The sequence below is a fragment of the Schistocerca gregaria genome, chromosome X (assembly GCF_023897955.1).
Source record: "Schistocerca gregaria isolate iqSchGreg1 chromosome X, iqSchGreg1.2, whole genome shotgun sequence".
In the NCBI taxonomy this organism is placed as follows: Eukaryota; Metazoa; Arthropoda; class Insecta; order Orthoptera; family Acrididae; genus Schistocerca; species Schistocerca gregaria.
The window spans coordinates 718,072,699-718,089,197 of NC_064931.1; the positions used below are offsets into that span (position 1 = coordinate 718,072,699).

General features: G+C 40.2%; 1 protein-coding gene across 1 annotated transcript in view; it reads left to right on the top strand.

Moving 5' to 3' along the window:
• Window positions 1-16,499, top strand: part of LOC126299396 (uncharacterized) — a 1,761,671-nt gene that overhangs the window by 1,592,599 nt on the left and 152,573 nt on the right. Inside the window, exon 8 of the mRNA XM_049991269.1 lies at window positions 5,482-5,646. Coding sequence (XP_049847226.1) covers window positions 5,482-5,646 — 165 coding nt within the window. The remainder of the gene's footprint in view (window positions 1-5,481; window positions 5,647-16,499) is intronic.

Below are 16,499 nucleotides of genomic sequence, written 5' to 3' on the forward strand. Positions count from 1 at the left end.
AAAGTATTAGCATATGTCATCAAAATATAGGAGGTATTAGAGATAAAGTTAGTGAACTGCTTATAGATGTTGGCTCTGAAAATATTGGTATATCGGAGCACCATTTAAATAATTTCACAATTAAGAGGATTCCTGTACCAGGATAGCGATTAGCTGGCTGTTTTTCAATGAGTTCCTTGCGGGGTGTGGGAGTGAAGAAAAAAATACTATTCAATTTGTGTCCATAGACGCACCATGACACTGCACAGAACAGATATTTTAATGTTGTGCATGGGCAGCTGAATTTAGTGAAACTAAATTTCTAATTGTTATTGTTTATAGGTCCCCTAACTCTGACTTCAGAGCATTTCTGCTCAAGCTAGAGAGGTTTCTTGATTCACTTTATAGGAAAGTTAATCCAACAGCAATAGAGAGTTTTTTAAGCCCCGTCAAGGAACAAGAGTGGCAGGATGATTATAGTACCGATAATATAGATGACAAATATAATGCTTTCCTTAACACATTTCTCATGGTCTTTGAGAGTTGCTTTCCATAAGGACGGTCGAAACGGGGTACAAACAGCAAAAGGCAGACTGGGTGGCTGACTAGTGGGATAAGGATATCGTGTAAAACAAAGTGGGAATTGTATCAAAATGTTAGAAGTAGTCACAATCAAGCTACATTCGCCCATTGCAAACAATACTATAAGGTGCTTAAAAATGTTATTAGGAAGGCAAAGAGTATGTGTTATACAAATAGAATAGCTAGTTCACAGGATAAAATTAAAACCATATGGTCAGTTGTGAAGGAAGTATCTGATCATTAGCACAAGATCGACGATGTAAAGTTAGTTCGTTGTAAAAATATTTCTGTTACTCATAAATCAGATATATGTACAGTATTTAACAATTATTTTCTGAGCATTGCTGGTAAATTAAATAAAAACTTTGCTTCTAGAGGGAATCATATAACTTTCTTGGCAAATGACTTCCCGAGATTGATGTCTAAAATACACCTCTGCGACACAGGCAAGGGGGAGATTGACTCAATATTTAAATTACTGAAGACTAAGGACTCTCATGGATACGATGGAGTGCCTAGCAGAATATTAAAGTACTGTGCTGCACATGTTACCCCTGTATTTAGCCTTATTTGTAATTTTTCCTTTAGGAATAGTCGGTTTCCTGAACTATTAAAGTAGTAGGTAGTAAAGCCGCTTTATAAAAAGGGAGAAAGGGATACTGTAAACATTTTTAGACCCACTTCTATGCCACCAGTGTTTGTTAAAGTCATTGAAAAGACTGTGCATTTAATTACAGTTGATCATTTTATATCACACAATTTGCTATCAAATGTACAGTTCGGATTTAGAAGTCGTTTAACAGCTGAAAATGCTATGTTATCTTTTCCCTGTGAGGTACTGGATGGGTTAAACAAAAGGTTTCGAGCTATAGGCACATTTTTTTATTTAACTAAGGCGTTTGATTGTGTTGATCACAAAATATTGCTCCAGAAGCTGGACCATTACGGAATGCGGGGAGTAGCTCACAATTGGTTCACTTTTTACTTTAGCAACAGAGAGTGGATAGTCATTGTTGACAGAGCTAAGAATGGCTGTGAAGTGGGGTCTGAGTGGAGTACGCTCAAGTGGTGGGTGCGCCAGGGATCAGTGTTGGGGCCACTCCTGTTCCTTATATTTGCAAATGATATGCCCTCTAGTATTACGGGTAACTCTAAAATATTTCTGTTTGCTGATGACATTAGCTTGGTAGTGAAGGATGTTTTCAAATAGTGCAGGTCATGACATAAGTTCTTGGCTTGTAGAAAATAAACTAACGCAAAATCAAAGTAAGACACGGTTTTTACAGTTTTTAACACACAATTCAACAAAACCTGACGTTTTAATTTCACAGAATGGGCATATGATTAGTGAAACGGAACAGTTCAAATTTCTAGGTGTGCATATAGATCGTAAACTGTTGTGGAAAGCCCACGTTGAGGATCTGGTTCAAAGACTTAATGCTGCCATTTTTACTATTCGAACGGTATCTGAAGTGAGTGATCGTTTGACACGAAAATTAGTCAACTTCGCTTATTTTCACTCGATTATGTCGTATGGTATTTTATTTCGCGGTAACTCTTCCCATTCTAAAAGGATATTTTTGACTCAGAAACGGGCAGTTCGGGCAATAAGTGGTGTAAGTTCACGAACCTCTAGTCTACCACAGTTAACGAGCCTGGATAATTTGACGTTGGCCCCTTAATGTATATATATATATTCCTTACTGTCATTTCTTGTTAACAATATGAGCTTATTCCCAAGAATAAGCAGCTTTCACTCAGTTAATAGTCGGCAAAAATCAAACCTGCATTTGGATCGGACATCCTTAACTCTTGCGCAGAAAGGTGTGCAGTATACTGCTGCATCCATTTTCAATAAGCTACCACTAGAATTCATACATCTTGGCAGTAATCCACGGGCATTCAAATCGTAACTGAAGAGTTTCCTCATGGGCCACTCCTTTTGTTCTATCGAGAAGTTTCTTGAAAAATTAAGCTGATTTTTATTGTATTGTTGATTGTGTTTACTTAAACTTAAGGCTTGACTTTTTTCGGGTTTATAAACATTTTATTTTGTCTGCTTTTGCTTTTATGTAGTAATTTCATGTACTGACACGTTCCATGACCTTGGAGATTTGCTCCTCAATTTGGTCCTACGGAACTTGACGTGTAAAGAAATAGACAAGCAAACGGAAAAACTTTAACATCTGTGCTTCTTTGTCTATGAATCAAGTAACTTCGCTTTCATTTCGTTTCATTTCGACTCCCATTTTCATGCAACGGGACGACTGCTAACTGTAGCACTGTTTTTTAAATCGGAATTTCGTATAGTACTTTATGCTCTTTACCCGTTGTGTTATGGTACCACTTGTCTGTTTCCCCAAACATTTAAAACAGTCTTGAAAACATGAGGTCGATCAGAGGTCTCCTAGGTAAGTACTTGGATTGATAGACCCTATCAGTTTCCCTACAGTTTCCTTTTCGTTGTCCGTACACTAAAATCCTGTCTGCTAATTCTGTACATGGGTTCAAAGCTGTTTCAGTAGAACAAATTGATTGTATACTTAAGCTTGTAAACACAGACTGCAGCCTAACAAAACTTAACAGCGTGACTGACCATGCCAGTGAACACGTTGCGCGACTCTGCAGTGTGCAGTTTCATATTCCTTTTCCTTTTTTCCCTTCGCTGTACGCTTACACGTTGGCCGGATATATCTACACTAAATGTTAGCAACTATTTCCATAACAACCGTGAGTAAATTCAATATAGCGTACAAACAATGATTTTTAGGTTTTCGTCAACTGTCCAAATCAAATACTTGTTGCACCAAGCATATCACTGTTTCTGATAAACCCACGTGAAGATAGATTCTTAAAATAACGATTATGATATGGAAACAGCGTAAAGTTCATCAACAGTTTTCTTGTACTAACTTGAGATGTTTGTACCAGAAAAGTGTGAAGTCCTTACATTGATTACAGCAAACCACAATTAGAATCAACTTTTGTGCTGTACACGCCTATTTTTACTTCCTATAGTGAACTGAAATGTAGACAAGACTGATCAAAGTTAATAAAAACAAAAAATACCACGAGGATGACGAGTTTTTTTTCTTCTGAACACAAATGTTCTTCTTTTATTCGTCGTAAAATTTCTGTCATGTGAAACATTTTTGTACAATGTGAAATTTGTCATTACTTTGCTACATGAATAAAACTGTGTTTAACCTGATAAAATTACTGCTTGTCAGAAAATTTCGACACTAAAGTCGTTTCAGATAATAATAAAGAAATCTGAAGGCTCACGGACACACAGCTACTCATTTATATGTATATTTTATCGAAATGAATGCTACAACTTACGTTGTAACAATATTGACAAGGACAGCAGTAATTTTGTTGCGTTGTTCCTTTTGACACCTTTCCGGGATGACGCAACCAAACAAGCTATTCGTCTGAGCTACGTGAGCCTTTGATGCTTCACTCACTTGTCACTTCGTGAATATCGGTTCTTAAGTGCAAATAGAAACAAAGAATAGACAGCCCACTCACTTTTACGAGGAACTCCAATGATTGAGAAAAAGCACATTAACCTTAAATAAAAATGATCATATTGCCACTTAAAGGTCGTCACTCAGACGTAAAAGATATGTATTTTGCGCTGTGCCACCTCAATACGCAATGTATGAAAGTCTTCTTTCTCTTCTTCCACTTACCGCTATTTAATCTTCTGGTGAAGTGACAGATGACATGGATGGGAGAAAATTCGGAAAACGCTGTACCAACTTCTTCCAGAGGCATTCGTAGTTCCTATGCAGCCAACACGTGCATTATGAGCAACAGTTGTCGCACTATCTATTTCTTTCGATCTACCATAGCAGGAATGTTCCTCACCATCTATATAGTATTATAGCGCCATTCGAATAACAGTGTTTTGTTCATTCGCAGAATTGCCATTCTTGTCGCACTCCGTCTTTTGAGATTCCTTTGTGCGTACAACTCAAATGTGCTCTTCGCGTTCCTTTTGCATTGTCCGTACGAAGTACCATATCTAGTTTCTCCCGTATTGCGAAAGACATTTATTTCCCGAAGTAACCAACATTCTATACACGTGAATGACACAGACAGGATGACAGCTGCATTTCTTGTGTTCCCCACAGTTATCGCTGCGGTATTTCCTCCTTATTCGATGTCACGTACTTCCTCATTTGGATATGAAGTCACGTGCTTCTTACCATTCATTTCAGTGAGAACAGAATTATGATGTCTTAAACGGTTAAGGAAATATCTCATGTATATCTTAGTTGAATCACCATAATATTTCCTTAATACATACTCAGAACGTCAGATTTTCAACAATTAATTTGGAACGTGTCATTCCTCTTGTAACTGACCGAAATATTGATCTTTCGCTTGCCAGTCTGTGAATAAAAATATAAAGAAGCATAATGGTATGCGTCTATTTTGGAAGAGGGACGGAAAAGAAACAAACTATGAAATGCAAAAGACATTTTTCATTCCATTACGAGTATTACGCAAATATTTGCCAACATTTACGGTAATTATATTCGACGAACATGGAAGTGTTTAGCGAAACGAACGGGGATATTAAATTACACATTGCAGGATGACGTCATGTGTTCACTGGCATATTCATTTCCGATGTTAAGTTTTGTTAGACAGCAGTACGTGTTTGTAAGTGTAAGTGCACATTAGATTTGATCTGCTGAAATAACACTGTACCCAGCTACAGAATTACCAGATACGACTTTCGTGTACGGACAAGGAGAGAGAGACCATAGGGAAACTTATAGGTTGCATCAATCCAAGAAAATTATTCCTCAGTTTCTGATGTCAGACACGACCAATGTATACAACAGCAATTTCTAAAGTTGCAAAATACTATTTACGTTGTCAGTGTTAACTTTAACTTGCTTACAGGTGCAGAAAAATGCGGTGAACCAGAAATTCCCGTGTACGGCAACGTGACAGTGGATGGTGGAACAGCAACTTACACGTGCGACCAAGGCTACAAGCTACAAGGAGTCAGGATCCGGGTGTGCTCAGTTGGAGGACTATGGTCCGATTACCAACCCGTCTGCGTTGGTACGTACTCACCGCCACATCATATTACCTGGCTTGATTACAGTTATTCGATTATACTGCTTTAGTTTCACTGAGTGTGATAATTCTACAGTAATGTTTATCGTTAGCTAAACAGTACTGCATGTTCCTTTTAAATCTGGAAAAATTAACGTAGAAAGTGAAACAGGGTTGCAGTTTAAAGACACACAGTGTTACTAGGCATCGATGATATAGCTAAGACTGCACGCAGATGAAAAAGGAAATCGAAAGTGGTTTTGTTTAACTGATTAACTGACAATGTTGCTCTCAAGCACCAATAATTTCCAGTAGCCGTTGTAGGAGAACCAAAAGGCTCAACACGTTTTATCTGGTAATATTGCTCTCATTGATTCACTAACTATGCACAATTGCCAGCGCCTATCAGTAACAGGGCATTGCTGGTACGAGCCCTCATTGACCACAACCGAGAGGTCATTCCTTGAAATATCGTGCAATTACGCATGTCGTGTTTCGCTGACATCAGCATCAGCACTTCCTTACCGTTAAGGCCGTATTAGGAATCATGACATCCGGGCATGTGTAGAGGCGAGGAAGAAACGTGGAGGGAAGGCGCATGCAGTTGCACTTTTCATATTTCGCTGAGAGCACCATCAGCACTTTCATATCTCCAGGGTAGTTACAGGAATCAGCAGCAGCACATCCAGCCACATGCCAAGGCCATGGGTCGCCGGGGTAGGGAGCGTTAAGTCCAACCATCCCTGTTCAGCAATCAAATATTGCAAAGTCTCCCGACTGCCGAAACAATTCTCAACTACGTCTGCATTACTGACTGCAAAAAATTTGGTTAAGGACTGGTTTTACCAGTGACAAAGTTATTTTTCATTATTTTTCTTTTTTATTTTGGCAGTAGATTGGGGTACAGAGTCAACGGTGGCTCTCGGTCAAACTGTCTTGGTGTAAGGGTAAAATTTTTCTGTCCTACGGTATCACCATTCCAGTGGTATAAATTGAGTGCACGTTGAAGGTATAGCTGTGAGACATGAAGTCCCGTATCACTAAACGTTGCAGGCAATTTATTTCAAACTATAAATCATTCTCAGTCGATTACTAGATCACGCAAAAAGCACATTTCGCAATAAATAATTAAAATCCAACATCTGTATATAAAATATAAATAACAAATTACGTATTCGTATTCGTTTAATATGAGTCTTTCCTTGAATACTATCCCATAAACTCTTAGACGATAAATAAAGGCAAGTCCTGCTACACATTCTGCTTGCCCTTGTCACCATCAGATGGCTGCACTACAGAACACGCTTACTTCCACCAGCAGATAATTGCAATGTAAAATCTACCGAAGTTTGATCTGCAAACCAAGATTTCGTACTGCCACCAACAGAATGCTGCATCATTTATTGTGATGTCAGAATATTGAAAAATACGTCTGCAGTTTAAAACTAAGAGCGAGTTAATATCCACAGTTACACAATTTGCCAAATCAGTGTACAAAATTCTAAAATATGTACATATTACAAACAACTGCTGGCATTTGAGAATGTAGGCCTAACAATTCAATGTCGTAAAACTAACCTGACCACGCTTATAACTGCAGAAAAATACGTGTTATCTATGCAGTGAAACAGATGTAGCTCATTAGGCCTACTGTTGTAAGTCTCAACACTCTCTCAAAGTATGTATTCCTGCGATTAAATGGTTCTCTAGTACAATTTTAGGACGGACAAAGACAATGCATCGTGTTATCCACTACAAACAATATAAACAATGCTATTTATAGCAAATTAGTGATATAATACAGTAGTTTGCTGTCAGAAGTCTCCCTAAAAGCTTTACAGACTGTATTTTTCCTATCATATTGCTAATAATATTCTAAAAAAACGTCAGAAGCGTGAAAAATGTGGCCTTCATCAGGCAGCGGTACCCAAATACGTGGAGTGCGTATTCAGTCTGTGCAGTTACATTTACGGAGACAATAGCTCACGAAAACAAAAACCTGTAACCAAGTACATCACCACAAACAGATGCACAACACAATTACCTTATCAGAAAAGGAAGCAATAAACTGATTTCATTACTAAACATGACTTAAACTGCAGATGTACTTGGTAGAAGCAGACCTTGGTGAAGATTAGTTTGAATTCTAAAAAATGTATGGACACGCGAGGTAATACTGACCCTACGACTTATCTTAAAACATACAGTAGATTTAGGAAAGGCAAATCTACATTTATAGCTTTTGTAGACCTAAAGAAAACTTTTGACAATGTTCAGTGGAATATTCCCTTCGAAATCCTGAAGGTAGCTGGGGTAAAATACAGGGACAGAAAGGCTATTTACAACTTGTACAGAAGCCAGACGGCTGTAATAAGAGTCGAGAGGCATGAAACGGAAGTAGTAGTTGAGAAGAGAGTGATACAGGATTGCAGCCTAATCCCAATGTTATTCACTCTGCACATTGAACAAGTAATAAATTGTAGCGAAATGCAGGATGGTCTGCAGCGAATAGGCACTTGGTACATGGAGTGGCAACTGACCCTTAACATAGACAAATGTAATGTATTTCGAATACATAGAAAGAAGGATCCTTTATTGTATGATTATATGATAGCGGAACAAACACTGGTAGCAGTTACTTCTGTAAAATATCTGGGAGTATGCGTGCGGAACGATTTGAAGTGGAATGATCATATAAAATTAATAGTTGGTAAGGCGGGTACCAGGTTGAGATTCATTGGGAGAGTCCTTAGAAAATGTAGTCCATCAACAAAGGAGGTGGCTTACAAAACAGTCGTTCGACCTATACTTCAGTATTGCTCATCAGTGTGGGATCCGTACCAGGTCGGGTTGACGGAGGAAATAAAGAAGATCCAAAGAAGAGCGGCGCGTTTCGTCACAGGGTTATTTGGTAACCGTGATAGCGTTACGGAGATGTTTAGCAAACTCAAGTGGCAGACTCTGCAAGAGAGGCGCTCTGCATCGCGGTGTAGCTTGCTCGCCAGGTTTCGAGAGGGTGCGTTTCTGGATGAGGTATCGAATATATTGCTTCCCCGAACTTATACCTCCCGAGGAGATCACGAATGTAAAATTAGAGAGATTCGAGCACGCACGGAGGCTTTCCGGCAGTCGTTCTTCCCGCGAACCATACGCGACTGGAACAGAAAAGGGAGGTAATGACAGTGGCACGTAAAGTGCCCTCCGCCACACACCGTTGGGTGGCTTGTGGGGTATAAATGTAGATGTAGAAATAAAAGAAAAGCATGGAGTACGAATTGAAGTTCAGGGAGAAGAAATAAAACCTTTGAGGTTTGCCGATGACATTGTAATTCTGTCAGAGACAATAAAGGACTTGAAGAGCAGCTGAACAAAATGGACAGTGATTTGCAAAGAGGACATAACATGAATATCAATAAAAGAAAAACCAAGCATAATGGAATGTAGTCGAATTAAATCAGGTGATTGTAAAAGATTCAGATTAGTAAACGAGACACTTTAGGTAGTAGATGAGTTTCGCTATTTGGACAGTAAATTAACTGATGATGAGACAGTATAAGTGTAGAAAGTATATAGTCGAGAGGATATAAAGTGTAGACTGGAAACAGCAAGAAAAGCATTTCTGAAGAAGAGAAATCTGTTAACACCGAATATAGATTTAAGTGTTACGAAGTTTCTTCTGGAGTTTAGCCATGTATGTACGTGAAACATGGACTATAGACTGTTTAGATCAATAGAGAACAGAAGAATGTGGTGTTACAGAAGAATGCTAAAGATTAGATGGGTCGATTACGTAGATAATGAGGAAGTACTGAATACAACTGGGGAGGCAAAGAATTTGTGGCACAACTTGACCAAACGAAGGGATCTATTGCTAGGACACATTCTGAGACATCAAGGGATCACCAGTTTAGTATTTGAGGGAAGTGTGAAGTGTTAAAATAGTGGATGAAGACCAAGAGATGAATACAGTAAGCAGATAAAGAAAGATGTAGGTTGCAGTAGCTAGTTCGGAGATGAAGAAGCTCGCACAGGACGGAGCGTAAAGAGCTGCAGCACACAAGTTTTCAGACTGAAGACCACAACAACAACATTCCATCAGTTTTAATCTCTGCAAACGGTTGTTCTGTTGTTTCAGCTAGAATATAATTACTCCCTTTGGCAAATAACCTGCAATCCCGTACCGCAATTGCTTCTGCAATCACATTATTTCGTCTTAGTTTTCCGTGTATTACGACTTCGCTATCTCAGCAGAACCATGGACTGGTAGACTCTCTAACGTCATTTCCGGTTATGACCCACTAAATTTCAGAACACGACCACTTCTACATCTACATTATAGAGAATAGCATCACTTTAATGCGTGTTGTAGCATTTGTTTAGTATTTATATTAATGATGGTGGTCATACAAGCTCTTGAGTTAGGCGTTAAGCGTATTTTTGATGATTCTTTGTGTTTGAAAGGAATACGATATCGAATTATGGTAGCGATTTTGTTTATGTTCCGATAAACGTGTATTTTAATGAATTATAGAACCAATTTAGATGAATGAGTATTTAGTTTGTGTTTATAAAGTATGAGACGTTTAACGATATATGGTATATAGTTTTCCCGAGATATCGACTCTGACATTGTCTTTGGAAATGTCATCTCTCTCACTGTTATCGTCTTTGGTCGTTTGTTAACAAGTAGTCGAAGTACGCCTGCAGTTTAAGTCATGTTTAGTAATGAAATTCCTTTATTGCTTCCTTCTCTGATAAGGTAATTGGGTTGTGCGTATGTTTGTGGTGGTGTACTTCGTTACAGGTTTTTGTTTTCGTGAGCTGTTGTCTCAGGAAATGTAACTGCACAGACTGAATACGCACTCCACGTATTTAGATACCTCTGCCTGATGAAAGTCACACTTTTCAAGCTGCTGATGTTTTTTTGAATATTATTAGCAATATTATAGGAAAAATTAAAAACGGGCTCTGAGCACTATGGGACTTAATTTCTGAGGTCATCAGTCCTCTAGAACTTAGAACTACTTAAACCTAACTAACCTAAGTACATCACACACATCCATGCCCGAGGCAGGATTCGAACCAGTGACCTTAGCGGTAGCGCGGTTCCAGACTGTAGCGCCGAGAACCGCTCGGCCACTCCTGCCGGCTCGGGAAAATACAGTCTATAAATCTTTTAGGGAGACTTCTGACAGCAAACTACTGTATTATATCACTGAATTGCTATAAATAGCGTTTTTTATATTGTTTGTAGTGGATAACACGATACATTGTCTTTTTCCGTCCTAAAATTGTGCTAGAGAACCATTTAATCGCAGGAATACTACTTTGAGGGAGTGTTGCGACTTACAACAGTAGCCCTAATGAGTTACATCTGTTTCACTGCATAGATAACACGTATTTTTCTGCAGTTATAAGCGTGGTCAGGTTAGTTTTACGACATTGAATTGTTAGGCCTACATTCTCAATTGTCAGCAGTTGTTTGTAATAGGTACAGATTTTAGTATTTTGGGCACTAATTTGGCAGATTGTGTATATGTGGATATTAATTCGCTCTTAGTTTTACACTTCGGACGTATTTTTCAATATTCTAACATCACAATAAATAATTTGAGTTTCACAGCGTTTTTCACATGTTAACCTCAATTAGCAATGTAAACATCGTGGTTTTCACGCTGCCCATTTATTTTTCAATATGCTATCAGTGGAAAATAATTAGTTTGTGACTGTTGCGTTATTTAAGTCTGCAACGTTCTAATGGAGGCAGTAGGAAATCGTAGTTCACAGATCAAACTTCAATCAGTTTTGCAGTGCAGTTATCTGCTGGTGGAAGTAAGCACACGTATTCTGTAGTGCAGCCATCTGCTGTTGACAGCAGCACGCAGGACGTGTAACAGAATTTGCCTTTACTTATCGTCTCAGGATTTGTGGGACTGTATTTAAGGAAAAACTCATTTCCTAATTCCTTAGTTATGTTTTATAAGTAAATATTGTTTTTTTTAATTGCTTATAAAGAAATATGCTGTTTACAGGATGTGGTAATCGATGGTGAATGATTTATAGTATCAAATTAAATTGACCAATGTGGCTGATGAGCCAGTTCTTCAATGAATTTTTTGAAGTTAGTAACACAAACATAGTTGGCAAATGTTTCGGCTATGCCGATACTTCACCATATTTTGCTGTTGAGCAGTGATGTGGGGAGGCATGAGGGGGCTGAATGTTCTCCACCCCTCCTCACCATGGCCTTGGCATGTGGCCAGATATGCTGCTGCTGATGTCACGATTCCTGCATTGGTGTACCAGATAAGAAATTGCTGATGCTGCTCTCAGTGAAATACACAACAAACGCAATTCCATGAGGTTTCCCAGAATAACCCCTCGGTTGGGGTGAGGATTGGTTTGAACTGGCAACTTACAATGCCCTACAACACCTGTCTGCATAGCGGATAATTTTGTCACCAAATGGCACTTATATGGGTGGGGCCCATAGTGTAAACCTCCCCAAGTACGCTATATTATTAAAAGTATTCTGACAGAACTATATAATGAAACACGAACCAACATATGTCACGAGACGTGCTTGTATAAAAGTTGGTGGGGAACATTATGTTGGCTGGAGCGAGCAGTAGCAGCAGAAAAAAAAAGTGGTTGAAATGGCTCTGAACACTATGGCACTTAACATCTGAGGTCATCAGTCCCCTAGAACTTAGAACTACTGTAACCTAACTAACCTAAGGACAGCACACATGTCCATGCCCGAGGCAGGATTCGAACCTTCGACCGTAGCGGTCGCGCGGTTCCTGACTGAAGCGCCTAGAACCGCTCGACCACAACGGCCAGCTCTGGAGAGTTCCATGACTTCGAACGTGTACTTCTCACTGGACGTCACCTGAATACTAAATACATCACGGAGATTTCAACATTGCTATAGCTGCCCAAATCTATTGTTGGTGATGTGATTGTGAAGTGGAAACGTTAAGGAACAACCACAGCAAAAGGACAGACATATCCCACACACAGACAGACAGGGACCCTCGAGCGCTGCTGGAGGTGGTTCATCTATACCTACGTCTACATGATTACTCTGTAATCCACAATTAAGTGCCTGGCAGACGGTACATTGAACCATTGAACAGCATGAAACCAGGTGAAAGAATCACTCATAAGTTTTAAGGTGCTACCAGGTATTCAGGGTTAAATGGGCTGGGATAAAATGGTCGAGCATCTCCTCATAAGCTACAGATTTCTGAAGTCAGTGCCATGCAATAATTTGGGGGGGGGGGGGGGGGGGGGGAAGAGTGACACGACACCACTGAACAATAGATGGATGGAAAAGCTGCAAGTATCTCTATCACGCCAAGCCTTCACGATCTTGTTGAAAAAACTTTACTGAAAAATATCCATTCTGAGGTTGAAGGTCACTCTTGTGTCCATGTTCGCTTCGAAATAATTTTGTTTTTGAACACGTTCTTCGTTAAGCAAATACTATTGTTTACACAGACATGTTTCGCTGAAGTAAAAGCATCGTTTTTTTAAAATTTTATTGCTGTTAAATAACAGCTTATCATATAAAGTAAAAACATAACAAAACGACACGAAATGAACAATAACTCAAATATGAATGCAGGTCTGAAAAGAGGGTAAACTGCAGATGAAATTGGACGCGTTATAAAGGAAAACGAAAATAACATATCATTAGGAACAAAACGTGAAGAAGGGATAGACATCTAGAAGAATACTGAATAAACATTGATGCTGTGTGTATCTAATCACAAAAGCTGACAAAGCAACACTATGGTAATAATTAAACAAGAAGCATACAAAAATTAAATCTTAAATTTTCTATAAGAAATCAAGATAGGAAAGCTAACCAGTGACCCAACACAGTGATACCAGAAAAATACACAGTTGCTTCTTTAGGAGATTTTACACATATTCACAAAACAAAATGAAATGGCTAAGGCGGAAGAAAACGAATGTACACACACTAAACAGTCTTTCAAAAGTGGATAAGCGAGATATATCGATCTACGGTTGTATATTTCAGTATTACACCTACATATCACCTAACCAGAGAATTATACACATACTTACAGAAATATTAACTATATAGAAACAACAGAATCATACACAACACTGAAGAGCTGATAGAAAAGATCAAACATGTGAACAGACCAACAACAGCCACATCCATTCAACATTACATCCATGTACACAAATATCAGGACCACAGAAACCATCAGCATCATCAAACAGCAATTAGAACAAGAGAAAGACAGTCCTGGACCCAATGTAAAAGAAATAAGGAAAAATCCGAAATTAATCAGAGAACAAAACTGTTTCTCATTTGGCAACCAGCTGTACTCATAGGAAGATAGGCTTCCCATGGGATCAAAAGTCAATGGACTTTTAGCCAAGGTCTTCCTTAATTACACTGAGAACAAAATATTAGAAACCACACTAACACTCAAACAATACACGATAGTTATTTAGCATCACTACATAGTGACATATATATTCTAGGTGAAACACCCAGTCACATCCAATAATTACACAGTTACAAAAACAGTCCATCCTAAAACAAAATCCACTGTAGAAACAAATAATCGTAAAAGGCTAAATTTCTTTTACCTCCCTACACACAGACGTGACAAACAGCATCAGTTTTTCATATTCAGAGAAATAACCATCACCAGCACAGACACATGCAAACACTCTAGCAACACAACTACATCCAAAGAAGCTGGTTTCATATACAAGTTTCGCAGACTGAATAAAACTCGACCAAATGAAGACAACTACAAAACTGACGTATATGTAACCAAAAACGTTATCGACAATCTGACAAATTGAATCACAAAATTAAAACAAAAATAAATGGGACACCTAGGACACAAAAACCAAGAGATCACCAACATTCAAACACAGGCACACAGACATTAATACACATAATGCAAATACACAGAAAACGCACACAAGCTTACATAAACAAGAAACATCCACCAAAATAAGGAAAAATAGCAACAATAAGGAAAAATAGCAGCTCACAGGATGGCCAACATACTCATAAGGCACAGAGTTCAAATAGTCTACTGAACAGGTAACTCAACCTAGAGAAAAGTAAAAACAGCCAGTACCAAGACAGACAAACGTAGCACATCTGGTATTTATCTGTTGATATGTGATTACTGCAGTTCCATTTACACTCCTGGAAATTAAAATAAGAACACCGTGAATTCATTGTCCCAGGAAGGGGAAACTTTACTGACACATTCCTGGGGTCAGATACATCACATGATCACACTGACAGAACCACAGGCACATAGACACAGGCAACAGAGCATGCACAATGTCGGCACTAGTACAGTGTATATCCACCTTTCTCAGCAATGCAGGCTGCTATTCTCCCATAGAGACGATCGTAGAGATGCTGGATGTAGTCCTGTGGAACGGCTTGCCATGCCATTTCCACCTGGCGCCTCAGTTGGACCAGCGTTCGTGCTGGACGTGCAGACCGCGTGAGACGACGCTTCATCCAGTCCCAAACATGCTCAATGGGGGACAGATCCAGAGATCTTGCTGGCCAGGGTAGTTGACTTACACCTTCTAGAGCACATTGGGTGGCACGGGATACATGCGGACGTGCATTGTCCTGTTGGAACAGCAAGTTCCCTTGCCGGTCTAGGAATGGTAGAACGATGGGTTCGATGACGATTTGGATGTACCGTGCACTATTCAGTGTCCCCTCGACGAACACCAGAGGTGTACGGCATGTGTAGGAGACCGCTCCCCACACCATGATGCCGGGTGTTGGCCCTGTGTGCCTCGGTCGTATGCAGTCCTGATTGTGGCGCTCACGTGCACGGCGCCAAACACGCATACGACCATCATTGGCACCAAGGCAGAGGCGACTCTCATCGCTGAAGACGACACGTCTCCATTCGTCCCTCCATTCACGCCTGTCGCGACACCACTGGAGGCGGGCTACACGATGTTGGGGCGTGAGCGGAAGACGGCGTAACGGTGTGCGGGACCGTAGCCCAGCTTCATGGAGACGGTTGCGAATGGTCCTCGCCGATACCCCAGGAGCAACAGTGTCCCTAATTTGCTGCGAAGTGGCGGTGAGGTCCCCTACGGCACTGCGTAGGATCCTACGGTCTTGGCGTGCATGCGTGCGTCGCTGCGGTCCGCTCCCAGGTCGACGGGCACGTGCACCTTCCGCCGACCACTGGCGACAACTTCGATGTACTGTGGAGACCTCACGCCCCACGTGTTGAGCAATTCGGCGGTACGTCCACCCGGCCTCCCGCATGCCCACTATACGCCCTCGCTCAAAGTCCGTCAACTGCACATACTGTTCACGTCCACGCTGTCGCGGCATGCTACCAGTGTTAAAGACTGCGATGGAGTTCCGTATGCCACGGCAAACTGGCTGACACTGACGGCGGCGGTGCACAAATGGTGCGCAGCTAGCGCCATTCGACGGCCAACACCGCGGTTCCTGGTGTGTCCGCTGTGTCGTGCGTGTGATCATTGCTTGTACAGCCCTCTCGTAGTGTCCGGAGCAAGTATGGTGGGTCTGACACACCGGTGTCAATGTGTTCTGTTTTCCATTTCCTGGAGTGTATATTGCATGTACAAGCAGAAACTTCAAGATCAGGTACGCACAAGGTACTAAGAAGTAGCAACTATCATTCGGTATTCGCAGAATTGAAATGGATCACAGACAAACATACATCACACCCGATCTTAAAATTCTCAAATGCAGCAACAGCCCCAACAAAAGCAAATAAGTCGTCTATAGGCGCTTATCCCGTAGATCAGTGTTAGTAGATTATAGCGAGCAAACAGTTCTT